The sequence below is a fragment of the Equus caballus genome, chromosome 17, assembly GCF_041296265.1.
Source record: "Equus caballus isolate H_3958 breed thoroughbred chromosome 17, TB-T2T, whole genome shotgun sequence".
Classification (NCBI taxonomy): Eukaryota; Metazoa; Chordata; class Mammalia; order Perissodactyla; family Equidae; genus Equus; species Equus caballus.
The window spans coordinates 49,138,685-49,153,368 of record NC_091700.1 but is presented as its reverse complement, the minus strand read 5'-3'; the positions used below and the strand labels follow the sequence as shown (position 1 = coordinate 49,153,368).

Here is a 14,684-nt window from a genome sequence, read left to right as displayed (position 1 = left end):
AGAAGCAGTAATTTCACCTCTCAGGGTTGCTGTGGGACTGGATATGGTGCCCGCCAAGACCTGACCTAGGGGGCCCTCGAAAACCGGAGTAAGATGCCTCCCTTCCTCCCGAGGCCAGTTCTGTGGGTCAGAGACCCTGGCAGCGTTGTCCAATAGAACCTTCAGCGATGATGGCTGTTGATATGTGTCTAGTGGGACTGAGGGACTGTGTTTTTCATTTTATCCTATTGTAACTGCTTTACATTTAAATAGCCACCTGGGGTGAGCGACTACTGCGTTGGGCAGCGCAGCACTGGGCAGTGCACCAGGAGTTATTCACAGACACGACTGCCCCCCGCCAGGCGACTGGACAGGGGGGCTCCGTGTGGACACTGAGAGGCGCCGGGGCCGCGCTGTATCCACGCAGTCATTTCTTCCCCTAACAAACTCCTCCCGAACAAAGTCGGGGTGGGAGGGAACGCCCGGGACTGCAGTCAGGCCCCGGCTCCGGGATGGGAGCAGTTAAGGCTCGTGAACGCGTGGACTCCACCGACTTCTGTCCTTCTCCACTCTGTCCGCCCCCAACCCTTAAGTCCCTTGGGGACATGGGTGGGGACGCGAGGAAGACTCCCTCTGTGTCTCCACGACGCCCATCTGGGCCTCCCAGGGCTCTCGGCTACTTCATTCTTCGCAGCAAACCGGGGAGGCTGAGCCTTTCCACTTCACGGATAAGGAAACTGAGGCCCGAGGAGGTGAAGGGCACGCGGCGGGGAGCAGCGGAGTCCAGCCGAACCGTCAACTCTGGGGCTCTGGAGACGCCACGAGCACTGTCGTGGGCCGGGTTGTCAGGGCGCGCGGGGAGAGCGGTGGGTAAATATTTGGAGCTGTAACCCGGGATCCGGCGACTCCTCGTCACTGCGGTCTCCGCGGGCGCGTGGCGAGGGCGGTGCCCGGGCCCGGGGGCGTCCCCGGCGGCTGGCACTGCCCCGCCCCGCCCCGCCCCGCCCCCGCCCGCGGCTATAAGACGGCGCGGCCGGCTGGCGGCCGGTGCATGAGCGCGGGCGGCGGGGCAGGAGCGCAGCCGGGTGGAGGCGAGCAGCGCGCGGAGCGGGAGCGCGGGGCCGGCAGCGCGCGCCCCGGAGCAGCCCCGGCCTCGGCGCCAGCATCCGCCGGGGCCCCGGCCGAGGGCCTCGCAGGAGCCGCCGCCGCGCGCGCCGGGCCCAGCCCGCCCATGAAGCCGCCCGCGGCGCAGGGCAGCCCCGCGGCCGCCGCGGCCGCAGGTGAGTGCGGGTCCCCAAAGCCCTGGCCTTGCAGGTGAGGCGAAAGAAGGGGGATCCCTTGTCGGCTCGTGACAGCCCCCTGCCCTCCATCCTCCTCGGCGGGCCCGTGCCCCTGGCGGGTCCAGCTTCCCTCCCCTCGCCGCCGGGCATCCGAGCCCGACACGTAGCGGGCGCATCCTGACTCAATCTTCCCATCGCCCGGGGGCGTGAGCGCGGGGACAAGTACCTGACAGCGCGTGGGAGAGCTCGGCTGTGTGGATGAGCAGGGTGACCTTTGGCCTGCTGATTCATCCGGCGGGGCCTTAGTTTCTTTCCCTCTAGAATGGGCGCAGTAACGGAACGCACCTCAGGGGGTGGCGGAATGTATTACAAGATAACAAGAAGCAAAGGGCAGCGACAGCGTGGCTGTCCCTTGGCGAGCGCGCAATGAGTGTTAGCCATCCTCGGGAATGGGGGTGGCCCCCTCCAGGCCCCGGGACGGGATGGCCGCCCCGCCCCCATCACCTGAGCCCTCTGTCCCTGTCCCCAGCCCCGGCCTTGGACTCGGCGGCCGCCGGGGACCTGACGGACGCGCTGTGCGAGTTTGACGCGGTGCTGGCCGACTTCGCGTCGCCCTTCCACGAGCGCCACTTCCACTACGAGGAGCACCTGGAGCGCATGAAGCGGCGGAGCAGCGCCAGCGTTAGCGACAGCAGCGGCTTCAGCGACTCCGAGAGTAAGTGTGGCCCCGCCAGGGAAGGTGCCTGGAGCCCTGGGGACACCCAGTGCCCGGCTCCCTAAGGAGCACGCTCGGCTCGGGTCTCCGTTTATGTGTAAACCGAGAGGTGGGGCCCAGCGAAGAAGCCCTAAAAGCCGGCGCAGTCTCTAGGACCCCCGGGGCGCTGAGTCTCCAGGGTGGTAGGCCCAGCGGGGGCAAGACCCCCGGGGGTCGTCACCGTAAGGCTCCTGGAGGGCAAGCTGGTCTACCTGCCACCTGCAGGTGTCATGAAGCAGGAGGTTTAAGCAGATGGCCCCGACTCAGCCAGACAGGACTCCTGGGACCAAGCCAGGCCTACCCGCAGTTCCCTCTCCTCTCCTCCTTTCCCCTTCTCTCTCTCAGCAGTAACTTTCAAGAGGATGTGGAGCAAGTGCCACGGGGATGGGAGACGGGGGACATGCGAGGGCACAGTACTGAAACATTTGTGAAACCAGGAAAGGTTTCATAAGCTGCTGTCCTTGGGATTTTTAAAATAACTTCTTGCACTTTCTTCTGGCTCTGAGCTGCCGGACTTGCTGCTCCCTTGCACACAGTTTTGAAATAATCCTTGGCACTGCTGAGTTCAAGTATTTTAGAAAGTGTCCCTCTTCCTTCAGGCAGGTGCACCACAGGGACTGCTGGCTTTGACCCCTCGCTCAGGCTGGAGGAGGAGCCAGCTGCTTCCTGGTAACTTTTCTCATAATGGAGACCACCCCAGGGTCTCTTTGTCCTAAGCAACCTTGTAAGAAGAGAGACAACTTTTTCCAAGAACTCAAATGTCCCGTAAGGATTATGGATATCTGTTTAGGTATCAAACAGCAAATTTGGTGACTCTTCAATATTATGTGATTGTTGGTTTTCCAGTCCTGGATTACTTATTATTTTTCAAAGTGAATTTTAAACTCTTCTGGGTTATTCTTGAGACTCTCTCCCTACAAGGGTTCCAAGCGTGAGTGTCCCTCCCGTTGCTGCCCTTGACTCTGGAAGTAAAAGCAATGACCTTTCTTTGTGATTCTCTTCTTTTGAAATCTGCAGCTCTTCCTTGTGGCAGGGCAAAGATGCAGTCCCCGACTTAAACCTGAGCTGTCCTCCTGAAAGGGGATAAAGGGCACGGGCCACCCTGTTCAGGGTTTGAGGCAGAAACCTGAGTTCCAGCTTGACTTTCCTTGGCAGCCTTGCCTGAGGTTTAAATCTAACTGCAGCTTTTGAGGTGAAAGGGGATGGAATAGCGTGCTGTTAATTTTCCGTTTTGTGTTTTTGGACTTTGTTGCTACTGACAGGACTGCTTATTTTCTATTTCAAAGGGAAGTCTGAAAAGTTTTGAAATTTGTCTCAATGCCTGTAACTTAAATATGTCTCCTTCTACTGGGGCATGGAGCAAGTTATTCATCAAGCACAGATTCTCTCCCCCACAGGAAGGAAAGCTGGGGCGGTCTGTCCACTGCTGCTCTATTGCAAAGAACAGCTCCTTTCTAAACCACAGGCACATTTGGCCAGAATACGGTCTGAGCTTGCCCATTCATGGGTGATTGCAACTCCCTCTGGGTAGGATTTCAGATCTGGGATCTGTTTCCAGGGGCCTCAAAGAGAAGGCACTCAAACACATTCTTAATGGTTTTGGGGGAGATATTTGGAATAGCCTGTAGTTTTTCTTAGGATATGTGTATGTATTTTGCTTTCTGCTTTTGTTGTTAACTGTTGAACTAACCCTTAGTTTGATGGTTAGAGAAGTAATGGGGAGGATATAAAGAAGGCTCAGAGGACATTAATCTTCTCTATAAATGTGTCGTTTGTCTTCCACGAGACTGGTTAGAAATAGTCTTGGCAGAAGCGGTGTTCATCTAAATAGTAATTTCTTCAGGAAGCGTAATATGTATATCTTAATTGCTGCCAAGAGTTGAGCACAGACATTTGTTATACTCATTTGTCTGTCTAATGCTTTTCTGTGGAAGAGAATGTTTGACAGAGGTAGGTCCTACTGAAATTTAGCCCCTTCAAAGGGAGACACACCGGGATAATGATAATAAGAGCAGCTCACTTTTTCCAAGTCCTCACTCTGATTACTATTATCATTTATTAGCTCTTACTATTAGGGATCTCTTTGCTGTGCTTTAAATTTGTTCTCTCATATGATCCCTACCAAGTCCTGTAAGGTAGGCACTGTTATCTCCATTTTTCTGATAACATGGCAGGACCACATGGACCCTCTCTCTAAGGCCTTGCTCTGTCACCAAAGATGGTTGGTTGGAATGGGAACCAGTTCCTCAGGAATAGATTTGAATTCCCATTGGACCTAGATCATGTGCCTGTTTATCAAAGGTGGTTGTATTTGAAGGTGTCTCTTCAGTGGAGCCCCGGCTGAGCTCTGTCAGGGCCCCAGGCAATGAGTGGGCCTCAGTTTCTCTAGTTGTAAAATCGAAAAGATGCTATTTTACAGTACTATTAGAAACATCCATAAGCTCATGATTAGGAAGAAAATATTTGCTCTGCTTAATACTTTCAAGAAAATATTGAAATGCGTATACCACACTATATCACATAGATCAGATACCTTTGAGCCAGGGTCCTGCGTGAAAATGTGACGTATGAGGCTAGAAGGCAATGGCACCTTGGTTTTCACTCTACTTTCTACAGCTCTGTTACTCTGAAGATGTACCCACCTTACAAGATAGATCAAAACAGCTTTCCTGTTTTTTGAAGAATGCTTCCTTTTCTCATTAAAAAAACTTTAAGTTGCTTGCATCCAAGGGGGAAGAATAGACATTCCTGCTTCCACCCAAAGAAGCAAGTTACAGATAGGAGACAAGAATGGCTATTTAATGAGGAAATACTCCTTTCTGTTCTCACTTACAGGGAGTCCTCCTACGACGTGAAGAGGATCAAAATAACAATGGCGAAATAACTTCGCATTAGGGGTGGCCTTCAAATGGGGGTTGATCAGACTAGACTTGTTCTTTCTCCCTGGACTTGGGTTCCAACAGGTCATCTCAGGCACTTTCGTGGGCATAGTTTCAACTTCAGTAGGAAAAGGGCAGTGTGGTTGGGGGCTGTGTTGTTCAAACGTGATCCTTGAGTTTCAGGAATTGTAAACATCTTTGTTTTGAACTTACTAAAAAAAATTTTGCTTTTTCAGTATGTTCACAACTAAAATGCACACTAGGACTTCTCCAATGTGTTTAATGAAATTTTAACTCGTAATTACTGAGTTTTAACCAATGCGTTAATTTACATTTCCACTGATTGATTTTAAACAAAGTTAATAATATTAACTTGAACTTTAAAAGAGGTGGTATGAACTTATATCTATGCTGTATTGGGGTTTCACATACCTTTTTCCTTTGAGAGGGGCAGTGTTTTGTTACTTAAAAAAGGTCTGCAGTCTATTGTGTATGCTGGGGCTGTTATGATATTGTAGGGCCATTTTAGGGGATGCGGAACTGGCTTCTTTGTCATGTGTAAGACCTGGAACATCTGTATATCTTTGCCTACACTGTTCCAGCTTGAACCTGGGAGAGGGCATCTTGTAAGCCCTGAGTGCCAGCATGACAGCTGGCACGTCGGCTGATCTGTCCCAGGAGCCACTGAGTCTAGAACCTGAACTTTGTCAAGCTGTGAGAGAACGAGGAATTGAGCCCTCAGTTTGCCTGGTATTGTGTCAGGAATTCCAGGTGGGTGACAGGTTTCCTTCTGATACCTGGAGAGGTGTCTAGAGGGACTGAATAAGTCCCAGGGGGGAAGCTGGGGAAACTGTGAGGAAACTGAGGAAAGGGGCCCTTTCTTACCCTATCCCACTTTTAGTGAGGCTGTCGGAATTTAGATTTTGAGGAGGTTCACCCCCCGCACACACACGCACACCCCATTCCCTGTGGCAGAGGGGACACAAGTCCAAGGCTTTCTTTTTCTCGGTTAATTACTATAGTTTGCTTGCCTTAAACGTGTGGGATTGTTCTATATTTACAGGAGCTCTGGGCAAGGTTTACTGTCTGTGGTTTTACTTCCCTCTGGAGTGGCACATGTTGACGCTAACCCTAAATTACCTTTCTCCCCACCCCCAAACTAAAAAAGCACATCTACCTTCTAAACAAGCCTCCGTTTTTGCAGCCGAGTTTCTCAGCCTCTGCCAGTGCTCCTAAAGTTAGATGTTTGTATATTTAATATGCTGACATTTCTTTTGATGGTGTCTTAGAAAACTTGGCCCCTGAATTTGAGGCTCCTGGCTCCGGCACATGAAGCTGACTTGCCGAGACGTTTCTGATGGGGCTTTAGAGCTGATTGAAGTCGATGGTGTGAGGTGCTAACGTATCTAGTCTTGCCACCTGCCAGGATCCCCAAATCACCACTGTAATGCGTCTCTTGAGCCTCTATTAATAGCAGCACCTAATATCGGGGTGGGACAATAATACATTAATATGCTATCAGCCAGCGACACATTGCTGTCATTTTATCAGACTCACTGGCTGTTATTTTGCAAGGAATAGAGTTCCCGGAGAGTGAAAAGAACAGAAGTCAGGCTTTGCTTTGCCTTTTAATCTACTACAATGCCTAGCATGAGGTCCTGTTCATGGTAGGTGCTTGATAAAAGTCCGTGGAATGAGATTTTATTGGATAAAGGGTAAAGAGAGGCCTAGAGCCTGGGGTTCTTCCGTGTCGGTGGTGTGTTCTTGGGAGGTTTGTTCTGGGGTGGCTCTGAAGATAAGGTGCTCTTAAACATTTTGCTACTATCTGAATCTTGATTCCTGTTATTCTCTATGGCGACCTTTCCTCTCCTGGGCATGTCATCCTCCGTTTTGCCAGGAACTTTTGAATAAAATCATGAACACCATAGGTATCATACTTGGAGCACCTAGGTCACTATTCCCATTTTGTGAAAGGGGAAACTAAGGCTGAGGGGTGGAGGGATTTGCACAGGGTCACCCAGCTCTCACACACCTCTCTATGGGGGCAGCTTCTGCTGGACCCAGAGAAGCTTTGGGGCTCTTGAGCTTGTCCTTCCCATCTTTGTCACGGATGACGTGTATGGAATATTACCACAGGGTGGAACTAAACTTGGGCAGGTTTGGCTCAAGGATGCTGGGGATTCATTTCCTCCTGATGGTTGAACAATTTGGAGCCTGGAGTCAGGTCTGGCCCTGACTGCACACTGGAACTCGTGGAAAGAGAGAGGCATCAAGGTGTAGCAATGAGCCGGTGTGTGAGGTGTGTGTGTGTGTGTGTGTGTGTGGTTGAGGTGGGTAGGGGTGGGGGGCGAGAGGAAGTGAGCATGCGCTGTGCTGACATGCCTCTGTGTGTGTGTGTTTATATATATAGATATTGTACCTAGGACTTTTTTCTCTCCTTCCCTCATTGCGGGAGTAGCGTGAGTTCATTAGCAGTAAGAGGCAACTTCTGATTATTTTAATAGAGAATTTATCGGTCAAATAACAGTCAGTTTGTCTATAAATTTTCTGAGTTTGAGGAAAATACTTGGATCAAAAAGGTGTTTTAGCACCAGGCTCTAAAGGATGAGAAGGAAGCCATGGCGACATCCCAGTATGATGACTCATTCACCACAGAATCTCAACACCACCTGAGTTACCCCAAGTTTTTCCTGAATCCTCACCGGATTCCTTTTTCCTACCATTTTGCAATGGCCTTTTCCATATCTAGATCATTCCTTCCCTGAAAACTGAATGACATTTGGTCTACTTGCCTGTGAGGCAAACAAATTGTGTGTGTGTGTGTGTGTGTGTGTGTGTGTGTGTGTGTGTGTGTGTGTTTTCGTCTCCCAAAGGATGAGTGCATGTGGATGTAAACTTGCTGGAGAGTTGGGGCAGAATAGCGATGAAGTCCAGAGTTAGGGCAAGGACCTGTGGTGCAGGGTGGGGTGGAGTAAGGCGTGGCAGTGAAACTGGCTCTCGAGGGCCAGCTGCTTCTGGGAGATAGAGACCAGAGGTGTGGCCACCGAGATCTAGGCCAGCGAGTCTCTGGGCTTGGCGTTCTGGGCTGGGGATGGGACTGATTCTCTCGCGTGTCCTTCAGAGCCAGAGGTAATGTGCCGAAGGCCTCGTATTCCTTCCTTCTGGCTCAGGAGTCTGGGCACGAGGCCTGCCTCCACAGGGCTCTCTGTGGTTTTCCTGGCCTTAAGTCTTACCTCATCTTTTCCCCACAAGTTTCTCAGGTTCTATTTGTGGCGATTCTCCTGCCTGTTGCATGGTGACAAACAGTAGCCCTCTGCTGTGAGTCTGCAGTGGACATGACCACTTTCCTGTTTGCAGGGGAAAGCGTTTCTCTTGAGAAAATCCAGACAGCTTTAGAGGCGGGCTCCGCTGACAAGGCAAGCAGAAGGGCTTCCCAAGCTGAGTTCCACAGAGTACAAGTGTCCTGAGAAATATGAACAGGCTGCCACAAAAAGAGTGTACCAAGGTCAAATAAACTTGGGAAACAGGGCTAGACTGGTTCCTTTATCACAAGACTCCTCAGGGACGATAAAGTGGGAATACACAATAGCAGTCGCTAAGGGTTCTCAGTGTTTCTCTAAGTTAGTTGATCACACAGCGCTTCTTTCCCAAGGACCATTATTCTGAGGAATATATTTTTGGGAAATATGAGTATAAGGTTCAGTGTTTGGAATCTCAGTAGGCGTCCATCGTCAAAGCCTGTAAAACGATTGTGGGCCTTTTAGGTGACCTTGGCTGGACTTCTGAAGGAGCAAAAGACTGGGAGGGCTGGACATGTTTGGGAAAGTGGATGAGATGGGTTCATAGGCCAGGAAGGCAAGATGGCTCTGGGGCCCCCTGGTCAGAGGAGGGTCAGAGGAAGGGAGCCAGTGAGGTGCCTGAGAGCTTGTGGCAGTCTTTAGGGATGAAGATGAATTCTCTTGGCACCAGAAACCTCTCTTTTTGCAAACCTTTTGTATTCTGGGCATAGCTTTTGTAACTTAGTCATGTCCATTTCGAGTTAAGGGGACCAAAGAAAGATGTTTCTGCTTCCCCCTGAGCTGGAGGTAATTGGGTTAGAGTGAGTGATCCCAAGGAGGAGTGGGGGCCTGGCCAGGCCCTCGTGATTCAGCCGCCCTGTCTCACCTGAAGAGCCTTTCAGAGCTCGTCTCTGCTACAGCTGTGGCTGGCTTTGTGTTTTGTTTTAACCAGGAAAGCTGTTCCCTTGTGACCTCAGAGGCCACATCCTGCTTCCGCTGCCTGCTCTGCCTTTGAGCCCTTTGAGTCTGTGCAGCTCAGCCAGCAGCTCCTTTCTGTGTCACAGACACACACCTGGGCTGGCTGTGGGTTGGTTTCCCCTCCCCTTGGCAGGACTTAGAGAAATAGAATCTCAGAAAATCAGAGCTGGAAGAGACTTTAAGGATTATTTGTCCACCTTCCCATTTTATTGATGGGTAAGTTGAGGCCTGGAGATACTGTCTTGCTCAAGGGCACCTATACTTAGTAGCTGAGCTGGTTCCCTTGACTGCTGGTGCTACCCAGCTTCTGGGAACCTTGCTCTTGCTCTGGTCTTTGGGGTATGACAATAGAGGCAGCCATCAAATCACTTGAAGTGTCTGTGGTAGACAACCTCCAGGAGAAGAAATCCTTATCTTTGACCCACTAGCTTATCCCGAGTGTAGGCTCTCAGGAAAACCACAACAAGGACTCTCTCTTGAGCAGGCAGGGAGGGTTATTAAGTCATGGGATCCAACCTTGGGTTTGTCTTTTAGGTTTAGAGGGCTGAAGGGACATTTTTCAGGAAAGATAATTCCTTATGTCTGAAATCCCGTCCCCCACCCCCCCACCCCCCAGCCAAGCTTTGGCGTAGCTGTCAGTTAGACACCTGGGCAGTGGGCTCCTGTGTGTTGCAAAGGAGACTGGTCTGGTCGTGACGATCCCGTCACCTCCTTCTTTAGGGAAGCAAGGGCGTTTGGTGTGCCTCCTTGGAGACATACACTCACACGCACCCACGGGCACACTCTCCTGCCTCAGATCGTTTTTGAGCATAAGTATAACATCTGAAAAGCAACCTGTTTTCTTTGCAGCTTTGCTCCTTTTGGAGATAAGCTGTTGGTTATCAATAGACTGTAGACTGAAAACCATTTCTAATGGGTTACGTTCTCTTTCCTGAAAGGTGCAGATTCGCTTTATAGGAACAGCTTCAGCTTCAGTGATGAGAAACTGAATTCTCCCACAGACTCGACCGCAGCTCTGCTCTCTCCCGCTGTCGCTCCTCGGAAAGGTAAGTTCCTTAGTTGGAGTGTGAGATTTTTTGCTTCCTTATTCCCTTCCCCTTCTCAGTCTCTCTTCTCTTCCCTCTTTTCCCTCACCAGTCTTTCCCAAGTGTGCAAAATGAATAGTTAAGACAAATATCTTAGTACAGGACAGTGTGAGGTGGAATTTGTTATTTCTCAGACTTTTTTTGTTTTTTTGAATTCACCTTTCAGGCAAGGCTTTCTTTTTTTTCCATGAGGAAGATTTGCCCTGAGCTAATATCCGTTGCCAATCTTCCTCTTTTATTGCTTGAGGAAGATTAGGGCTGAGCTAACATCTGTGCCAATCATCCTCTACTTTGCAGGTGGGATGTCTCCACAGCATGGCTGATGAGTAGAGTAGGCCCACACCCAGGATCCAAACCCACGAACCCGGGCTGCTGAAGCAGAGTGTGCCAAAATTTAACCATTAGGCCACAGGGCCAGCCCCTTGTCAGGATTTTGATCAGTGTGAAAATGAAATCAGATAATTGAGAGGCAGGAAACCAAATTCACAAGGAGAAAGAAAAGCTGTAGACTATAGACTCTGCTTTCCCTCGTGTGGTGTAATCAAGGCTGTGCCAAATGACAGTGCTCTCCCAGACGGGTTGGTTCTAGAATTTAAAACTCAGCGGTTAGGCATTGCAGAAAGTAGGGTTCTTTTCATTGCAATATCTATTTAACCAGTGCTTTCAGATTACCAATTTAGCGATTAAATGGGGTCTTCATTATGAGACAAGCCGTGATCTAACATGATTCAAAATAGCAGCTCCAGCCTGTCTCTCTGTGATAGTAATAGACGTAAAAAGTTTTTAAAGATGCATGAGCAGTTTCTTAGTTTTTGGAACTAGTAAGTGTCTCCAGCTAGAGAGCTGAATGTTCTGTTATATTGGACAAGCGCCCTTTTGAAAACAAAAGGAGTTTTTTTCCTTAAGAAACATTATGCTTGCTGGAAATAGTTGCAGAATGCAATAAAAATGGAACATAGTTAAAAAGAAATATGAAGAGTCCATCACTTTTCTTGCTCTGGCATTAAGGCAGAATTTCCCTCTTTTTCAAAAGAGACATTTTTCAATTCTCCCCTCAACGTGGCCCTGCTAGCAGCCACTGGGGACTCTGCCATTGTCCAGCCCTCCGCTGGTAATGGATCCACTGAGTTCAGAGAGTCAGAGAGTCAGAGCAGTCTAGAAAGTGGCTTAAAGTGTGCCCAGATTTGCTACCTGATCCTTGAGAGGTAGGAATTAACGAGGGGGAAAAAGTCCCAGTGGGAAATTGACTTTAAAGGCTGAGAACAATGAGCTATTTGTAGCCAGCAGGGGTTAATTAATCAAGTACCCAGTAGTGCATTTCAGAGAAGGCATGAATGATGAACTCTACAGAAAAAAAGTATATATCTCAGGATACAGAGGGAACAAGTCAGGATAAGGACTTGTTACCTTGTGCTAGCACCGGGATGGGAGGAAGCTATCCTGGACCCAGAAGCCTGATGTCACCTTCTCTGTACCATTTTGACAAGGAGCAGTGGCTCTTCACTCATTTCACACTGGAGGGACTCTGAGGGCTGCAGTATTGCCCTGGGGTGATAATACAAACAGGAGTGCATCAGAGGAGAGTTTTAGCAGGAATTACAGAATCTGGGTGTCCATTCCACACAGTACCATGCTTACAAAATATTTTTGACTGATAACTCAAATCCTACACAATCAAAGCAATCATTTTTTTTTTTTTTTGGTGAGGAAGATTGCCCCTGAACTAACATCTGTTGCCAATGCTCCTCTTTTTTGCTTGAGGAAGATTGTCACTGAGCTAACATCTGTGCCAGTCTTCCTCCACTTTGCATGTGGGATGCCACCACAGTGTGGCTTGATGAGCAATATGTAGGTCCGCACCCGGGATTTGAACCCACTAACTTCAGGCTGCCAAAGCAGAGCGCATGAACTTAACCACTATGCCACTAGGCTGGCCCCCAAAATCAAAATTTTTTATCTTCTCTCCCTGCCCCTCACCTCCCACCCGCCTCAAACTTTTTAGGTAGTGCGGGAAGATTCTTCTTCTGGGTTGCTGGAGTGGGGGTAGGGAGTGAGGGGTGATGAACTAAAAAAATAAGAAAGAAACGTTTAGGCTAATCTTCAGAATGGGTTCCTGAGTTGACTAAGTAAACATTGGAGCAGACGCTTAGGGCTGGTACAGTACAGTCTGCAATAAAGTCTCTGAAGATAGAGAAATGCAAAATGGGTTCGCGTAATCCGGGAAAGCATGGGAGTCATCAGCTGCCTTCGATATGGAAACTGAACTCCAGCTCTTGTTTTCCAGCCAAACTAGGAGACACGAAAGAGCTAGAAGACTTTATTGCTGATCTTGACAGAACGTTAGCAAGTGAGTACATGCCTGCTATTAAAAAATCAGATAGAAAACTAACTGACACGTCTGATAAAGTGCCATAATGTTTACAGCTTGCCTGGGGACGGGAAGTTACATCATAAGGCTTCTTTAGGTTCAGAAACAGGACCCTGGTGGCTCAGAAAGAAATTCCGAGGATAAGCTTACGTTAAAGAAGACTGTGTGCCTTTCCAAACAGTGAGAACAGGCTACCAGAAAACAATGGCATTTTGTTCGAGAAATGGAGAGTGAAGTAGTATTTAGAGCAAGATTGGAACTTTACCATCATGGTCGCCTGCCTGGCCTTTCAGAGAAGTGAGCAGAACCACACAAGTGTTATTTATGCTCACAAACCAGATGGTTCCATCCCATGGGCTAGGGAAATTTTCCCAGGTTACACCCAGGAGCTTGACGAGATCTGACTTTTAGAGGATGGGGACCCAAAAGAGAGAATTCGTTCAGGGAGACCTTGTAACCAAAGACCCACGCCAATTACTGAAAGGCCTGGATCAAGTAGGCAGTACCTTGTTTCCCATTTGGCAGTTCCACTAACGGAACTACATTTTGTATGATCAAAAATGTTGACAACTGAAGCTATCAGACCATAACTGCAGTGGGAGGTCTGGAAGAAGGGACCCTGAGAATCAATCTGCACACACTGTTTCAAAGGAACAGGATTGCAAGAGCCAGAAGGACCAGCCTGAGCGTCTGGGATAGAAGTTTCAGCAGCTCTACCCCTGGGGGGCCTTGTTCAGTCACAGAGTGGGCTTGGAGAATTTGGTCCTAGTCCCTTAATTTTTCAATGAAAGGGTTGATTTTTCATAAGAAATATTTTATGCTATCCTGTGCTAAATAGCTGGGTCAAATCTGAAAAATTAGATCCAAAGCTGGTTATTTAAAAAAAAAAACTCTGTTCTTAATACTATTTCAGACAGACCTCAATATTAGGTGGAAAGTCCCTGTGTATTCTCTATTTACTTGGAGATTTTATTGCCCGTTTTCTTACATGCTTTACCATCCTACATCAGAAGACCAAGGCCTGTTTTGACAGAGAGTATTGTAATTGCTGCACAATTTGTATTAGACCCATGTATCAAGCCTGTCTCCTTGGTGGAAATTGTAGCTGGCTGCCCACTCATTCCAGTTCATCAGACATTTCATGTGGGAAGCCTGCCATTAAGCTTGGTGCTTTGATGCCTGTCTGAGACGGTGTGATCTGGTTAAGCGCAGGAATTGTAAACTTGCGTGAGTGGATAAATTATCTATCTCTTATTTACAGGTATGTGAAACAAGGAGAAGTTCTGGGTCCTTTCATCATAAGGGAGAAGCTTCAGAAAGCTCTGAGGACCTGGTAAAATCAGCTACAGAATTTGCTGCCAGAGGAGGCGGAGATGCGTGCTCACCTGCCACCAGGCTGTTCTCAGGCACGTCCTAAAACCAGCCTTGGGACTCATCTCTGGGCAATTTAGACAGTGAAACTGACTTCGTTTACCTGCTTGCAGCGTATTAGAACAGATGACCCTTGCTAATATTGTATTTTCTCTTAAAACATAGCTTTCCTGTAATTTAAATTGCTTTTATGAAAATATTTGTAATTAATTATATATAGTTGGAAACAGTAATATGCTTTTCCCATTATAATATATTTTTGTATGCAAATAAAATTTGAACTGGAGTCTGTATTTTGTAAGCTGCTTTTTTTTTTCTTAAAAGTTCATAATTTTCTTATTTATGCTCTTCTATCTTTAAAACCTCTAAAATAACCAGGCATTACTTTGATAATTGGAATCAAATTATTTAAAAACTCCGATCCTTATGTTCTAGAGGACACAAATCCAAAACATAACTACTTATAATTTTATTTAATCTTCAAAAGCTAACTACTCTATTTGAGATGTCTTTTAGGGCACTGGGAAACGAAACTGCTCTTTCTTTAACTTTTTTCTTTTCCCCAAGTTTCTGGGAAAGCTTTTAGGTTGAACTCAAATATTTTCTTTATTTCTTTATTGAGATATAATTCAGCTACACGAATGTTCATCCTTTTAAAGTATACAATTCGGTGGTTTTTGGTCTAGTCACAGAGTTGTGAAACCATCACCAC

General features: G+C 48.1%; 1 protein-coding gene across 2 annotated transcripts; it reads left to right on the top strand.

Moving 5' to 3' along the window:
* The first annotated feature begins 1,025 nt into the window (after positions 1-1,025).
* RGCC (regulator of cell cycle) lies at positions 1,026-14,258 on the top strand. Of its 2 annotated transcripts, XM_070239835.1 has the most exons (6): positions 1,032-1,103; positions 1,204-1,259; positions 1,789-1,974; positions 10,087-10,194; positions 12,518-12,580; positions 13,863-14,258. In XM_070239835.1, exons 2-6 carry the CDS (start codon positions 1,211-1,213, stop codon positions 13,868-13,870), a joined length of 414 nt encoding a protein of 137 aa, XP_070095936.1. In that variant the 5' UTR covers positions 1,032-1,103; positions 1,204-1,210; the 3' UTR covers positions 13,871-14,258. The 2 variants fall into 2 exon arrangements, with proteins under 2 accessions (XP_023477421.2, XP_070095936.1); XM_023621653.2 differs by having other exon boundaries at positions 1,026-1,259.
* Positions 14,259-14,684: the final 426 nt, after the last annotated feature.